At 33.8% G+C, this 17,340-nt stretch overlaps 2 protein-coding genes across 2 annotated transcripts; both read left to right on the top strand.

The window, feature by feature from the left end:
- The first annotated feature begins 1,730 nt into the window (after positions 1-1,730).
- On the top strand, positions 1,731-2,189 carry LOC130957485 (uncharacterized). Its single transcript, XM_057884342.1, has one exon. It carries the CDS (start codon positions 1,731-1,733, stop codon positions 2,187-2,189), a length of 459 nt encoding a protein of 152 aa, XP_057740325.1.
- An 8,856-nt stretch (positions 2,190-11,045) lies between these two features.
- On the top strand, positions 11,046-13,204 carry LOC130957484 (uncharacterized). The gene is made up of 7 exons (XM_057884340.1): positions 11,046-11,418; positions 11,533-11,768; positions 11,845-12,060; positions 12,165-12,257; positions 12,358-12,459; positions 12,605-12,664; positions 12,827-13,204. Exons 1-7 carry the CDS (start codon positions 11,046-11,048, stop codon positions 13,202-13,204), a joined length of 1,458 nt encoding a protein of 485 aa, XP_057740323.1.
- The last annotated feature ends 4,136 nt before the right edge of the window (positions 13,205-17,340 follow it).

Genomic DNA, 17,340 nt, shown 5'->3' with positions numbered 1-17,340 from the left:
CACTTACCAAGTGTGTTCCAAAGTGGATTTTAGCACTTCTTAGCTTATTTTATTTTATTTTATTTTATTTTTGTAATTTTTAATTAAGAACAATATCTTTTAGGTTTAGTTTTAGAGTTTTTATTATAAATAAGGGACTTCCTTCCTCTTGAGGATCATGCCTCCCAGGAGGGGAGAAGCATAGACAGATTACATTACACCTTAGTTTTCTCTATAAATTATGAGCAACTAAACCTCCTAGGTTAAGGATAGGAGTTCTGCTCATTCCTATAGATTAATATCATTACTTTTCTACTTTAATACATGTTTGATTCTATTCTATGATGCATTTTTATTCTTTATCTTTATGAATCTGGAGTGGAATAGAAGTATGACCCCTTGTTCTACATGAGTTCTTGCGAGTCCCTAACAGGATAGTATTGAGCTGCAGCTTGAGAGTGCATCACAGGTTCCAAGAGAGTATCTAGGCTAATTGGGATATGTGACATAAAATCTCGTTAGTCATGGGTAATTGAAGTTTCTGTGGCGCTAAGGCTAGAATCCTGAGCTTTATTCTCCGATCCGAAAGATCCGACCTTATCTGTGGCGTTTTGAGTAGGATCACCAGAGAATGAATTGCGTGAGCTTCACCCTCGTTTAGAATGAATGACCACTGACCTTGGCGTTTGGTGTGGATCAGAGGAGATTAATTACCACTGACCCTGGCTTTAATCACTTACAGCCTTGCCATTGAATGAATCACTCATTGTTAAAGTAGTCAGTAATAAGTATTAATATAGAAGGATAAGCATCTCTGAGGCTTTAACTGATTTCTCATTATTGTTTCTACACCAGTTCGATATTGCTTTCTTTATTCGTCTATTTCATGCGTTTACAACAACCAATATTTCTTCTATTCGACTGACTAAGTCCAGCAAGATAACCATTGCTTGCTCAATTCGACAATCCTCGTGGGATCGACCCTCACTCACCTGAAGTATTATTTGGACAACCCGATGCACTTGCCGGTTCAGTTGTGAGAAATTCAATTTTCCCGCACCAGTAGATTCTAGGAAGAATTGGTGTATCTAATTTGTTGAAAAGATAGTGAAATTTTATCATTATTATGATGGAGACTAGATGTAGGCAACATTGCTTTAAGTAGTTGAATCAGGATACATCTGTGTGTCACCCTCTTTTCTTCTCTCTCTGTTTCTAATTCTACATATTAGGAGACAAAATCAAAAGTGTCTCTTGATTTATTAATTCTTCTACATCTCACCTTTTTTGTCCTAAAAGATCACTGTGTTTCTACTTCTCTCGCATAAAGAGACAAAAGCAAATTATCTCCTGTATTTCACAGCAGAAAGTAAAGTTACATACGAAGCTGAAAAGGGTGGCCAAGATTCAACCTCCCTTCTCTTAGCTAATGATAACTACCAATTAGTATCAGAGCTTAGTCTCAAAGAGATCAAGCTTTGTAGCTTGGAGAAATGATCCTGATGGCAAGCAACAATAGTTCTAACATGGTGGCTTACACTCTAACAGAAGGACAATCAAACAACAGACCTCCATTCTTTAACGGGAAAAAGTAAAACTATTGGAAGAAACAAATGAAGATCTTTGTTTCAATCGGTGGATTACAACATATGAAAAATCATCATTAATGGCCCTCAAGTCCCAACCAAACTGGTGCTGATGGAGTTGTCATTCCCAAGACTGAAGCCGAATGGAATAATGAAGATAAAAAGATGATAGAGCTCAATATCAAAGCTGTCAACATGCTAAACTATGCTATTAGCTTTGAGGAATACCGAAAAGTATCAAGGTGCAAAACAGCAAAGGTGATCTGGGATAAGCTCCAAGTCACACATGAAGGCACTATTCAAGTGAAGCAAACCAGAATTGACATGCTATATAGAGAATACAAAATGTTCTCTATGAAGGAAGGAAAATCCATTGATGATATGTTCAAAAGGTTTTCCATCATCATCAACGGCTTAGATGCTATAGGGATTACTCACTCTGAACCTATATTCGTGAGGAAAGTCCTGAGAAGTCTTACAAAAGAGTGGAAAACTAAGGCTATTGTCATAGCTGAGAGTGGTAATATTAGTCAAATGACTTACGATGAATTGAGAGGAAAATTATTTGCTTTTGAAGTCACACACTTAAAAAATGATACAAAAAAAGGAGTTGCTCTCAAATAATGCAATGAGTCACTGGGTGATGAATTCAATGATGATTTATCATATGATGAGTTTGTATTTTTTACTAGAAAATTCAGGAGAATGATGAAACTGAGAGGAAGAAGTAATGGAAGCAGTTTAAGAGGATCAAAGAAAAACCTAAGCAAGATTATCTGCCACACCTGTAAGGAAGCAAGACACTACAAATATGATTGTCCAAAACTTAAGAAAGAAGACAAGTTCCAAAAGGAAAAGAAAAAGGGAATTATGGCCTCATGGGAAGACTTGGAGAATGATTCAGATGAAGATGAAGACTCGAACAATAACTCTCAAGCATGCCTTATGGCTCACCATAACAAACCTGATGAGGTAATTTTCATTGAACTCTCTAATGAAGACCTTCATCTCATGATTCATCATTTCACTAAAAAGTTAAGAAGTTTTCTAAACCAATGTCATGAACTTGAATCAAAAAATGACGTCTTAAAAGCTGAAAATGCATTTCTCAAAGATAAATTGAGAGAAACGGAAACCACTGTTGATCTTATTGAAGAAAACAAGTAGCTTAAGGTTGAACTCAAAGGTTGTGAGAAACAACATTTAATGATTTCATATTTAAATTGTTTTGAAGAAAATGATATGTTGCATAAAAAAGTTAAAAGTCTAAAACAGGATCTAGTCAAGTTTGCTCTAAGTTCTAAAAATTTGAATAAATTGTTGATTAGTCAAAGACCTCTTTAGGAAAAAGCAGGTTTGGGTTATCCTGAAAAATCAGAAAAGGTTTTCAAAAGTTCACAATTTGAAAATGTGGCGTCCACTTCTAAAGACACAAGATTTCAAAATCCAAATCTCTTTAAAAAATAGCAACAAAAAATTCTGTCATTTATGCAATCGAGATGGACATTTTTCCATTCAATGCTTCATGAATGAAAAGCAAGTACGAGATCAAGTTTACAAAATAATTGGTAACTACAATAGTCTTGGCCAAAGAAGATGATTTAACATTAAATGATCTAAAAAATTTTGGATAACTAAGGTCACTTAAGAGTTTTGTGCAGTTTTACCTAGCATCCAAGAAGAAAGATGACATGTGGTACTTAGATAGTGGATGCTATAGGCACATGACTAGAAAGTCTACATTCTTCATTAAATTAGACAAATGTGATGGAGGCTTTGTAACTTTCAGTGACAATGGTAAAGGTAAAATTGTGGCCATTGAAAAAGTTAGTAAGAATTTTTCTTCTTTCATTAATGATGTGTTTTTAGTTGACGGATTAAAACACAATCTACTAAGCATTAGCCAATTGTGTGACCTTAGGTATTTGGTTATTTTTAAGAAATTGGAATGCTTGGTTGTGTGTGAAAAATTCATTGAAAATTTGTTTGAAGCCAAAAGATATAACACTGTGTATGGACTCACTCTAGAGGAACTAAAAGAACAAAATATTGCATGTTTCACCTCTATGGAATTTGAAAAATAGCTGTGGCATAAAAAATTAGGACATGTAAGCATGTTCCAAATTTCCAATCTTGTTAAGAAAAACTTGGTTAGAGGTCTTGCTAATATAAAATTTGACAATGACATCACTTGTGATGCTTGTCAATTGGGCAAACAAACTAAATCTTCTTTTAAGTCCAAGGACAAGATCTCTATCAAAATGCCATTGGAAATGCTACACATTGATCTTTTTTGTCCTACTAGAATTCAAAGTTTGGGAAGAAAATATTATGGTTTAGTAGTGGTTGATGACTATACAAGATTCAGATGGGTTCTTTTCTTAGCTCACAAAAATGATACTTTCATTGCGTTTTCGACTCTTTGTAAAAGGATCCAAAATGAAAAGAATTTCTCATGCCCTAGAACTCCCCAACACAATGGGGTTGTTGAAAGGAGAAATAGAAGTCTCCAAAAAATGGCTAGGACTATGTTATATGAAAATAAAATTCTATAATTTTTTTGGACAGAGGCTATTAACACTTCGTCATAGAGAGATATTGTGTAATATATATTCATGGCAAAATAATAAATATTGTAAATACAGCGTAGTTTTCAATATATTCCCCCTCATTTTTTGGTAAAATATAAGATGGACTAACATAACAATATTTAAAATTATGCAGAGCAGTGGTGAAAATAATTTCGCTCACAATGGATGATTAGTAATCATAAAGTTTTATATTTTGTAATGAAGTACGTAAAGGAAGTAGATAATGTAATAGTTGTTGGAGTTGTAATTTATGTATTAGGAATTTATGGATAGTTGTTATGACTTTGATTTTTTGTATTTTGTTAGAGCATGTCATATGATCAAATACACTTTTTTTGTGACAAGTTTATGAAGGTTGGATTAGTTGATTTAAAATTATTGGTCATTGTCTAAATTTTAGAATTATCTATAAATTTTGTAAGGTTTTATTACGAAGATTAAAAAAGACCAATAGGTTATTGAACAAACTTATAGTCACACTTTAAAAGAGTGGTCATATTGTACAGTAGTCATCAATAGCCACACTTTAAAAGCGTAGCCATATCTCTCGTCATTGAGTATTGACAAACTTTAAAAACGTAGTCATATCTGGCACATATGGTCATGCTTTTAAGCGTAACAATCAATAAAAACATGACAAAAAATAAAGCTTAGTGATAGAACAACCGGTATGCTTGTAGATGTGACCCATTTCAAAACCGTGCCGGCAGCTAAAAAAGAATGGCCAAAAGCTATCGCTACGCTTTCTTTAACTTTTCGCCATACTTTAAAAGCGTAACAAAATTATTGTTTTCTTATAGTGGAGAAAACAACAATACTTGATTCATAAGTTCACAAAGACCTTGGTGATCCGTCTTAATGCAGAAATGACTGCTAGGGAGATAATGCCTCTTCTTTGCAACCGCTTGTACGATAGCATATAACTCCCTAACATACATTGATGTCATCAATAATTGTCCGCTGAGTTTCTTGCTGAAATAAACAATGGGGTGTTTCTTTTGAGATAAAATAGCCCCAATTCTATCTCCTGAAGTATCTGTCTCCACCACGAAAGGTTGAGAAAAATAAGGGAGAGCGAGTACTCGATGTGAGTAAGAGTAGTTTTAAGTCTCTCAAACGCCAAACTAACCAAATGATCTTAATGGAAGTTGTTTTGCTTGAGCAATTCTCTAAATGAAAGCATCAAAATGTTAGACTTAATGAATGAAGATTATGAATCAAAACAAGAATTGAATGAAAAATTAATGAAAGGTATGACTTAAGGAAATTCAACAACAATAGATAATCACAATGATACTACTCCCAGCTTCGAGTCCTAGGAAGGTGATTCCATAACAAAATTTGGTAATTCTGCTTTAATCACTGACGATTCTCTCACCTCACTCATTACATTTTAATTTTCTGAAATCCTAACTAACTTTCTCTCTAAATTGACTATCATGTTCTTCTTTTATTTGCTTATATGGTAGTCCTTCATCTAAAATAGCATTTTTTTTTATCTCCTACTAGTTAGGCCTCTTTTAATTGCTAGCCGGTCTTCTGTTTTAATATTTTTTACTAGTTTTTTAACTAAATTATTGTTCCGAATCTGTTGGCTTGGTTTACTAATAGATGTATCATATATTTGTGTATAAATATATTTTTAATTTATTTTTAATATATATTTTATATTTTAATATATATTTTATATAAATAAATAATTTAGTGATTGATTTTTATTATACATATAACATAATTGTTTATCACATCAGTGTTTTAGTTTAGTATTTAACATATCACATCAAATAAATAAATTAATCAAAGAGTCTAAAATAAAAAATTTAATTACTTAACCATGTGTGTATATATACCACCATTTTGTGATGGATGAGATGAGATGAATGTGGTATGATGGCAAATCAACGCTCTATGATATGGTCATGGGCTCATGGCTAAGTAGACAAAGACAGAACATAATAATAGAGACGAATATAACATGGCTTAGTTGTCCATAACGCATAATAAAAAAAAAAACACTATTCCCTTTTATTTATTTTACCTGTGACCTGGACTCGTTTATAACACACCCGTCTCTCGAACTATTTAATATTTTTGTATTATTCTCATTTTTAGATGAGAATGACCGGGAATTTCTTATTCTCATCTGTTTTAGGGTCAATTTATGTAATTTTTGAAAGAATATTTATTTTTTGTTTTCTTTTTAGAGTTTTTTTTAAAGAAATTATTTAATACGTATTTTAGATATTCGTAATAAAAAAAATTTAAGCATTATTTAAAAATTATTAGTTTATATTTTTAAAATATTCAATTTAATTTAATATATTTTAATTTTATTTATTTATTAATTACTAAATTGGATATTATATTTGTAGAGTTAGGATTTTTTTTATTTTAACCTAATAAGAAATTATAAATACCTCGTTAACTATTGTAGTTATAACACAGAGAGATTAGAAAAGTGTCAAAGTACTTTTTGGTTTCGTGATGAAATCATGGTGTGAACAAGTGAGGTTGAATGAATTCCTCTCTTGTTGTATTGGGGAATTAGGTAGAAGGTTGAGTAAGTTTCTTCAATTCAATTCACGAACCATGGTATGGACAAATTAGGTTGAGAAATCTCTTTTTTATTACATCAAGAAATTTGATAAAAAGTAGAGCGATTCTTTTTTTATTTAATTTCAATCTATCCCTTTTAAGTTTAAAGTATTTTTTTATTCAGTTTGAATTATTATCTTTTTATTTATCTTTCACTATTTATCATTTGATATCAGATTTAAGATATTAGATTAATCCTTATTAATCTATATTTGTTTATCTTGTGTCTTAAAAAAAATTAGTTTTAGTGTCTCTCGCGTCTTTCTTTATAACATAGAGAGATTAGAGGAGTGTTAAAATACTTTTTGGTTTCGTGATGAAATTATGGTGTGCACAAATGAGGTTGAGTGAGTTTTTCTCTTGTTGTATCAAAAAATTAAATAGAAGGTTGAATGAGTCTCTTCGATTTAATTCATGAACTATGACTGCGTTTGTTTACAGAGACAGGACACTGAAACAGGGATACAGAGATACAAAATTGTGTTTGGCAGAGGAGACATGGACAGAGACAATGTGTCCAGAGACACTGGTGTATTTTATGTCTATCATGACAGGAAGGACACGAAGACACTAACAAGAAACACAATTTATTTTATATTTTTTCTTTCATTATTCTTGTTAATTTTTCATAATTATATTTTTTATTATTATATTTTTCATCTCAATTTTTTTTAACGAAAAAAAATGAGAATAAATTAGATTTTAATAATTTGTTCTAATTTATCACCAAATAAAATACAAAAACACAAAATTTTGTGTCTCTGTCTATCAGTGTCTTGTCTTGTCATATTCTCAGTGTCTTGTCCTGTCCTGTTTGTTACAGCCTATGGTGTGGACAAATTAGATTGAACAATTTCTTTTTATTATATAAAGAAACTAAATAAAAAATAAAGTGATTGATTCTCTTTTGTATTCAATTTCAATATATCTCTTTTAATTTTAATACATTTTTTTATTCAGTTTAAATTTTTATCTTTTTATTTATCCTTTATTGATTATTATATCGTTGTTATTCATATTTAAATAGATTTTTCAAAAAATATTTTTAATTATTAAAATTTTTTAGTTTTATTTTAAATTTTTTAAAATAAATTACATAAAAGATATGTCAAAAAAAATATTTTTAGTCAAAGTATTTTGCTTCTGTTTTGTTTCTTGTTTCCTGCTTTCATAAGTTTATAAACACTACTCATCATATTCTTTAGGTTTAATTATTCTGTGAGTCTCTATAACTTTATCAAATTTTTAATTAGAACTTTATACTTTTTTTTAATTGAGTCCTTATACCATATCAGATTTTGTAATTAAATTCTTACCGTAACAAAAACATTGAAATTAACAAAATATTTTGTTAAACAAAATAAATATACCTAACATTAATATTCTGTTTAGTTTGGTAGAATATTCTGTTAATTCTAATGTATTATCACGGTAAAGATTTGGTTATAAAATTTGATATAGTAAGACTATTCACAGCCACCAGGCTATAATGATATAGTGCCAATGAGTAATAGCTCAAATGGCATAGTCTTTTCATACTCAATTAAGAGGTTACGGGTTCGAGTCTCATATTTTTGGTAAAAAAAAATCTGATATAGTATAGAGACTCAATTATTAAAAAAAAGTATAGGGACCTAATTGAAAATTCAATGAAATTATAAGAACCGATAGAATAATTAAATCTATTTTTTATGATGAAAAATGTAATGAATATGTTAAACAAAATAATACACATATTCTTTATCCTAACAAATGCAATTGAAAAATATAGAATTAAAATAAATCGATTCAAATGATATATATATATATAGAAAGTAAATAAACATTACTTTATAATCCACTACGCCAGGCACGGTGAATAGCGGCCAAGATTTGGAGGCCACACACCTCGCCGCCGCAAAGCATGCTGGGAAAAGCAGAACTCCTTTGCGTGCCACGATCATCAGCGGCGACTCCACCAAAAACGCCGCCATCGCCTGTGAGGCACGGTAAATAGCGGCGAAGATCTGGAGGCCACACACCTCGCCGCCGCGAAATATGCTGGGAAAGCAGAACTCCTTCGCGTGCCTTATCATCAGCGGCGACTCCATCACAAAATGCCGCCAGGTGAGGATCCAATCTTAAGCAATCTAATTTTTGTTTTGCCCCCTTTTTTTTTCTTATAAACCTGAGTTGATTCCCCCCAAATTTCAAGAAAACCCGCGAAGAGGATAACTGGTAGCCCGCGAAGCACACCCATTGCTGCAATTCCAAAACAAGGTTGTGAAGGCAGGACTCCTTCGCGGGCCACAAATCAGCGGCGATTGCATCACAAAACGCCACCAGGTGAGGATTTGTTAACTCAATTTCTCCTTTCCGCCTTTTTAAGTTCTCCTATAAATTCTAATTCATTCTTCCCCAAATTAACCAGAACCCCGCGAAGAGTCATTGGAAGCGCGCGAACTCTGCTGCCGTCGCTGCTCCACTGCGAAGGTGCTGCCGATCCTGGGTCCTCTGTCCGCCTTGCACGAAACTGTTGAGCCACCCTCCACCGTTCGCCATCCTGAGCTATCGCGGCCTCTCCCTGTCCCTGGTGAGTTCTAACATTTTGAGCTTTCATTCGTGTTTTCACTCTTGGTTTGGAATTTTGGATTAACATATTGTAATGCAACCTTGTCTCCCTGACAAAGCATGCCTTGTTTAATTAGAACCTAAAGATGGAAAAAGGTCGAGTTAATATTAACCTTGCTTCACCACGAAAATTAATATCCATGCAAGTTTTGAGTTCTTAAGTAATTTTCAAGCATAAGGGATAACATATATCTAGTTTTCAACATTAAATATACAACCTGATAATGTTTACTTTTACCTAGTTTTGTTACTGATGCATTATTTTATCTTATTAATATATTTGCTTTAAAAGGCAGAAGTTAGGGATTTGGGTTTTAGGCAAATTCAAAGACCCGCCAAATTATATTATACTCCTTTGATTGAAATTTTCATACCCCAGCCTCTGCGATAGTCATATCATCTGCTCCCCAATCCTTATACACTCCAACCCTAACTCAAAAACATTTAACGAAGGCACCCCCAACCCATAGAAGCTTTGACATCTCGGGCTCCAACGAAAAATTGTTAACTCGCGTCGGATCCTGGGTCTCGACAAGCTGCCGGTCGCTCAGGTCTCTCCGCCCGTGTGGTCGTCTTCCGGTCGGGATTACTGTTGGCCCAACGTCTCTGCTCCGGTAACCCTCCCTCTTTCTAACACCAAAATGGATGATGTTAAAATTGTTGATTTCAGTGGGTGCTCTTAATATGACTGAAATTTGTTTTGTTCCTTTTACCGTAAGCCTATTTTATTCTGGGTAAGAGGTGAACACAATAGAATGCTAATATGAAGATGTATAGTCCTCGTAATAGAATAAGAACTTATGAATTCTAATGAACTAAGAGGATTTATTTTGATTCAGTTTGTTGCTGACTTGAGGCTACACTATTATAACCTGCTCTGTAGTTTCCTGATTTAAAATTCATAGCTTGACGTCCGCTTTATGTATGGGCTGATTTGGGTTGTATAATTTGTACCACTGAAATGCAAATATCACTTGAAAAGGATTAATTTGATGCAGAAGTAGGAATGTTATGGAGAGGAAAATTCAATGTAAAGTTGGGAACGGAGGAGTGGGACTTCGGAGTTTGTGTATCGGAAGGGTATACAAGTTTTAGATTTGGTAGTTTAAAATGCACCACTCTTTTAGAAGTATACTTGACTTAGTATTAAAAATGCATTGACTGATTCAGGAACTTATGAGAGCTTCTAATTAGATGTTACCCCGTTTGCAGTCACCAGCGTGGCCGTTTAGCATAGTTTTGTCCTATTTAGTCACTTAGCCTTAAATAAATATATTAACCTACTCCATTTATTATCGTTAGAATGTTCATGGCAGTAAAAGGAGATATTGAATAAAATTATATTATTATTGGATATAGTGTATGTGATATTTGAAGCCCAAAGCTATATATGGAACACGGTTATGAAATTTGGACTTGCCGTTTGCATGTGCTACACTCTTGAATGTATGTGGATCTTCTTCAGAGAAATGTTTGGGAGTATCTGAGATTCCTAGGCAGAAATTATATTTCCACATATATGTAATCTAATATCCATGTTTAGAGTTGTGTTTTCTATATGAATTAGTCAATGAGTTATATTTCAATTTTGGTTGTAACAAATTTATCAAAACAGCATGAATGTGCTTTGACTCTTGATTTTAATTTATTTTCTGGTTGAAACAGGCACCCTATAAAATTTATGATGGCTAGAAAAGGTCGTTTCACAAGAAAACCAAAAGTAGGACCAGGATGTCAGCAACCACAAACGGCTCCGCCTCCGGTCCCGCCTCCGGCCTCGGCTTCCCACTGCGATGACTCTGAAATTCTCCCGGACAGTGGTGATAGTGTCCCTCAAACTTCATGTCCATTCCTTCCGCCGCGCAGTGTACCAAGGCCGGCTCTACAAACGAGCACAACTAACATTCAAAACTCGGAGCCAAGCCATGTAAACTCGGCAGATAATGCTAATGATGTGGATTCTGTTGATCAAGCAGCTGATGAATCCTTTGTTGATTCTAGAGCTCAGAATCGCAAAGGACGCAAGACTACAGAGTTTTGGGAAGTCAGGATAATCGGTAATTTAGCTATTAAATTTGATGTGTTCAACCTGATTTAGACTCTTGTTAAGTTTTATTACTCTCGCATGCTGTCCATTTATTTAAACATAAGGTATTATGTTTGGCTTATAGATTCTGATGGCACAATGAAGCCGGCAAGACTAAGCGTGAGGGAGGCCATGGAACGGCCTAACGGTAGAAAGATCGTCCTCAGGTTCAACAAAGCAAAGCAAGCCATTGGAAACGAAGCTGGATTGTTGAGTGGCGTGCTTGGTCTGCTAGGATCTGACTTTGGAAAGTTTCCTATCTGTGAGGAAAGCTGGCGTAAGATTACTACAAAGGACAAAGTCTATAACGAATGTGTGAAGGTAAAAGTTTATATCGCCTTTAAAATACATCTGCTTATTTTTACAATATTTGACAAATTTTTGGTTATCTGTATAGCAAATTTTCCACATTAATGAAGATAGCGAAGGAGTTATCAAAAAAAATATCTTGAAAAGTATGGGGAAGTCCTGGAAGGAGACAAGGCTGAGGTTGTATAATGCTTATTTCGAGCCAACGTTCACGACTGAACAAAATATTGAGAACCGTCCGCCGGGAATCGATCGAGAACATTGGAGATGGTTCCTTGACTATCGCGCCAAACCTGAAACGAAGGTAATCTAGTATATCATTGGTACACAATTTTTATGAAAATTATTGTTGCATTGAGTCTTTTTAGATCATCTTATGATCGCCTTTTGTCTCTACTGGACCAATAGGAGAAGTGCAAGAAAAATGCAAAGAATCGATCAAAACAACAATATACCCACACCGGCGGTTCAAAAAGCTTTGCACGGCGAATCGAAGAAGAGGTACTTTACTTTTTTTTGTTCACTCTTTGGACTATTTCTGTGACTTGAGATTGCCTTGATTGTATGAAAAACGGTAATGGCATAAAATTTGTTGATACAGTCGGAACAACAAGGGAGAATAGTCGGAAGAGGGGAGTTATGGATCGCAGTGCACAAAAAAAAGGACGGCTCCTACATGAATGATGAAGCAAGAGCAATCGGTGTAAGTACCACTATTTATAATTGGTAGATAAAGTTATAACCTCAAATAGGGTAATAGTCTAATTTTCTATGTTATTTTATTTTTGTTCTTGTTTGATGAATGGTTTGATACTCTATGTTAGATACTTTTACAATTCATATTCCAGCTTACTTTAAGTGTGATTGCTAATTTGCCTGTTATGTTTATAGACTTTTTGAACTTCGACGTAATTTGGAAATAGTTGGGAGCAGGAATTTGAATGAATGATTTTTATTTATCCATTATAGCTAGTTATAGTGTTTGGCATCCTATGTTATCATTTGGTGTGTTTTTGACATGAGATGGACTCATCAACAAAATTGTTGTATTTGCTAATTTGTGTCTGTAGGAAAGAATTGAGGAGATTGAGCAACAGGATGAGTCATCTAGAGTGTTGTCTCAGAATGATTCCATTGCTCAGGTTTTCGGAAAAGAGAAACCGGGTAGAGTACGTGGTGTGGGTTTTGGACCGACTCCTAGTCAACTCTTCGGTCCAAATTCACATGGGCCTGGCAACGGAGTCCAACAAGAGGAGACTCAGAGGAAGCTGCTTGAACTGGAGGCACAGCTGGAAGGCGAGAAGTTGAAGAGGAAGGCGATGGAGGATGAGGCAGCAGCAGATAAGAAAAAGATGAAGGCGATGGAGAGTGCTCTAATTTATCTGTTTCAACGGCAGGGTGAGGAGCTGCCACCAGACATCGCTGCAGGGATGAGTTTTGTGGGATGATAGAGTGAATACTAGAATATTAGAATTGGAGATATGTTGCATTGAAGCAAACATTTTATTGAATTAGACTGAGCAACTCTTTGAAAGAGATTTTTTTTGTTCGTATTTTCATGGATATATATATTTCCTGTTTTGCTTATATCTCGATTTTGTTTTTGATACAAGTTTAGATTCTAAGATTGAAAATATTCAATCTTTAAAATAATAAAAAATATAAGAAGATTTTAAAAAATCATTGAATAATATTTTAAACCAATTTGGTGTGATTTTTTGAAAAATTCTAAATTTTTATTTTTTTTTAAATTTCATATTACATAGCGGCGGTTATAAACCGTCTCTATTTTGGTTTGATGATTGTAGAAAATATTATATCTGGCGGCGGTTTGTAACCGCCGGAATCTCTGACAGAAACTACATTAGCATTTAGCAGCTTTTTTAAAACCGCCGCTAAACGTGCGGCCAATCAAACATATCGTATAACATTGCGGCGGTTAAGATTCCGCCGGTAAATATGAGGGAAATTGTGCCAGCAAAATTCGGCGGCGGTTTTCTGTCAGTGTGCCGCGAAATACTGATTTAGCGGCGGTTATGCCAGCGGTTGCTGGAAACCGCCGCCAAATCCAACCGCGGCGCCCATATCCATGGCAGTCTGGTGAACCGCCGGAAAACGATTTTGCGGCGGTTTTAAACCGCCGCTGATCATGAAAAAAACCGCCGCTGTTAACTGTGCTTCTTGTAGTGATCATCCATAACAAATAAAATAAAAATAATAACATAACATATATACTATGTTGACAAATTAACCATGTTAAAAATTTAATGAAATTACGTTATCTTTTAATAAAGATACTTTTATACTAAAAAAAAAAGCACTTAATTATTTTGCTATAGCTTTTTTGGAGTCCCCGTTCAAATAATACAACCATATATTTACGAACAAAAGAGGAGGACTCATTCATCATCGACCGGATTACACAATACACATGATATTGCACTTAGGATAGATAGATAGATAGATAGATATGGTTTAATTAAATTTTGGAACATTTGTTTGCAAGTGTATGTAGCTGCCATGCACCTAACATACGAATATTTTTAAAATAAATAATTTAAATATTTTATTTACAATTATAGGTAAATGTAGCATGTTTGTTGATTTCTATTTTTTTATATCTCGTTTTACGGTGTAAACGAATTAAAATTGCATATTATCTCGTTTATAAACGAGATAAACATATCTCGCAGTCCATGTATTGCGTTTGTACCCATAATATAACATGCAACTTATTTTGTCTACAGCACAAACGAGATATAAACAATTATAATTCGTTTACACTGTAAACGATATAAGGTTTAGACATGTTTATATAAAGAACTTGTTCACAGTATCTTAAGTGTCACTCTCATTGTCCCTTAACCTTAATTTCTCCTTTTGTCGGACGTTTTTCTTGATATTCTTGAGATACTCGGACATTATGGCGTTTACACGAAATGATGATATCAACCGCTTGAATGCGACGTGACACATTTGGGGAGGGATCGGCTTTTATGTTAGTATTGTTGTTTTCCTCTTTTAAATAAATAAGCATATAATTATAGTTAAAGTACTTTTATAGATTTAGTGTTGTTATATATGAGTAGAATAGATTACGTTTTGGTAACATCAAATAGGTTAATTGGCATGTTATTAGTATTTGTTAGGTGGTGGAATGTATTTTTAGTAAATGTTATTTAATTTAAGGTAACTTATTAGTTAATTTAATTTATTTAGTAAATGTTTATTATGTTTTTTTATTTTTTAATTCAAATTTTATATTTTAATTTCAATTTTGAATACACTAGATAATTTGTTTTACTGAATATTTGTTATAATGTTGTTGGATAAATTTTTTGAATGCTGATTTTTAAAGTTAATTATTCTGAACCCAACTAAATTATAAAATGTAAAATAATTGTTTATTATATTATTATTTTTTATTTTGAAATATAATTTTTTACTTTTGAAATAGATTGTTATTGAAATATTTTATATTTTAACAAGGTCTCGCCTACTACTTTCTAGGCGAGTGAGTTACACTCTCGCACCACCAAACGCCATTTTTCCTTACTTAAGAGAGGCTGGGTTTCGTGGCACGGTGCAATTAACTCTGAGACTTTGTGTTTGACAACCCCTGATTACTATATTCATGGAGTGTTGGCGTCCAGAGACCCACTTTTTACCTGTCTTGGGATAAGTGCACCATCATCCTGCAGGATGTTGCATACTACCTTGGGTTGCATACACACGGAGAGCCAGTGGGTGGGTGCTTGCATGACTTCTAGACATGGTACCAGCACTCGACCTTATTGTATGACTCTTCCCAATCAACGTATATCTGTTTAATTGCCTAAAATCACATATTGTTCCGGGACAACAACCCTGCAATGTTTGTAGCAACCTTGACACTTTATTATATGACTCATCCTAATCACTGTATATCTGTGTAATTACCTTTTGTTTCGTCATCCATACCTTTCTGTATGAGAAATTCAAGTGATAGCTTTGCTTAACTGCACCTTGTAGAACAGGGATAGTAATTAATGGGTTGGACTATATGATGGGCATGATGACACTACATATTAGGTTGCTGTACAACTGCCTATGTTCCCGAGACATGGTAGGGACTAATTAAATAAGTGTGCGGATCACCAAATTTACGCACCTTCCTAACGAATTAAAATATCATCAGTAGGCATTTAAAGCCTAAATAATCATGATAAATATATATATATATATATTACAATATAAAGTAAGACTTACCAATATCTGAGATTCTGTCAGAGGGCAATACGGAAACTCCAAAGACATATTGTTGCAAATTACCTGCAATGTATATGGTACTTTGATTGATCCGACTCCACAATTCGGTACTTAGCACTTTTCGAATGCTGTAATTCTTCACACCTTGCATGACTGCCTCTCTGCTTTTGAATTTGTGACTAATGTAAAACTTAACACCACTGTCTATATTATAATCGTCCCTACCCATATTGAAAAAATGGAGTTTCCTCATGCATCCCATCTAGATCCAATGTATGATAGCGACTGGATATAGTTGATAACTCCAGAATCGGTTGCAGGACAGGCAAAAGATACCAAACTGAAGCACCGATTGGAGTCTTTGGTACAAACTCCTCCTTATCATCATCCTCAGAAGAACCACTATCGTTGCTATCGACAACATATTCCTCATCGGACTCCTCACTGTTCATGTCTATGTCTACGACCGGACTAGCATATTCAGCAGTGGTGGTGCAAGAGATGAGTCATTTTGGACAAAATTCGAGTAGCCAGAACTACCACCACCAACATCACCAACTTCCGCAAAAAGCTCTATCACTTATTCCGCCATGATTCTCCCATGGATATCAAACATAAGGTGCACATGCTCATCGTCATCGAGCTAAAATACATCGGTGCTAGCATCCTATACCCAACTCTTCCAATTTCTTTTGTCCCGTTTGCACTAAAGTTTGTCAATTAAGACTCTTGATCTCAGACAAAGAATTTACTCTTCGAGTGCGTAACAAATTAGGATTGTCACACTCAAATATAACTCCAATGTCATTATTTCTCATATGACAATTGGGATATACACTTACAACAACATATCCACTACCACTAGACATTTTTACTAAATTTATTGAAGAAAGGGAGGAGAAGAATAAGTGAAATATTTGTGGAGAATACAAATGATTGCAGATCTTTTTATAGTTACTCGAAATTTGTCGTACTTTATCTCGTCTACGGTATAAATGAATTAACATTTTTTATATTTCGTTTACAATATAAACGAAATAAGCTTGTGCATATCTCATTTAAAATGTAAACGAGATACGTGTTGATTGCTCTCTTTCATATATTACATGTGCAAACGTGATACGTGCAACACGAATCGTGTCTTATTTCGTTTACAGTGTAAACGAGATATATGCAAGCTTATTTTGTTTACACTATAAACAAGATAAATAAAGAAACACAAATTAATAAATATGCTACAAATTATCTATATCCATAAATAAAATATTAAAATTATTTATTTAAAAAAAATCCAGTAACATACACAGTAACATTTTGTTTAATTTTGAATGACATG

This window comes from Arachis stenosperma, chromosome 10, assembly GCF_014773155.1.
Source record: "Arachis stenosperma cultivar V10309 chromosome 10, arast.V10309.gnm1.PFL2, whole genome shotgun sequence".
NCBI lineage: Eukaryota > Viridiplantae > Streptophyta > Magnoliopsida > Fabales > Fabaceae > Arachis > Arachis stenosperma.
Note: the sequence above shows the minus strand (reverse complement) of the source record. Positions and strands in the feature narration are given on the sequence as shown.

Coding starts and splice junctions, on each gene's coding strand:
- LOC130957485 (XM_057884342.1), top strand. CDS start 1,731: ATGATAGAGCTCAATATCAAAGCTGTCAACATGCTAAACTATGCTATT.
- LOC130957484 (XM_057884340.1), top strand. CDS start 11,046: ATGGCTAGAAAAGGTCGTTTCACAAGAAAACCAAAAGTAGGACCAGGA. Junction 11,419..11,532: donor TTGGGAAGTCAGGATAATCG/GTAATTTAGCTA, acceptor TTTGGCTTATAG/ATTCTGATGGCACAATGAAG. Junction 12,061..12,164: donor GCGCCAAACCTGAAACGAAG/GTAATCTAGTAT, acceptor CTGGACCAATAG/GAGAAGTGCAAGAAAAATGC.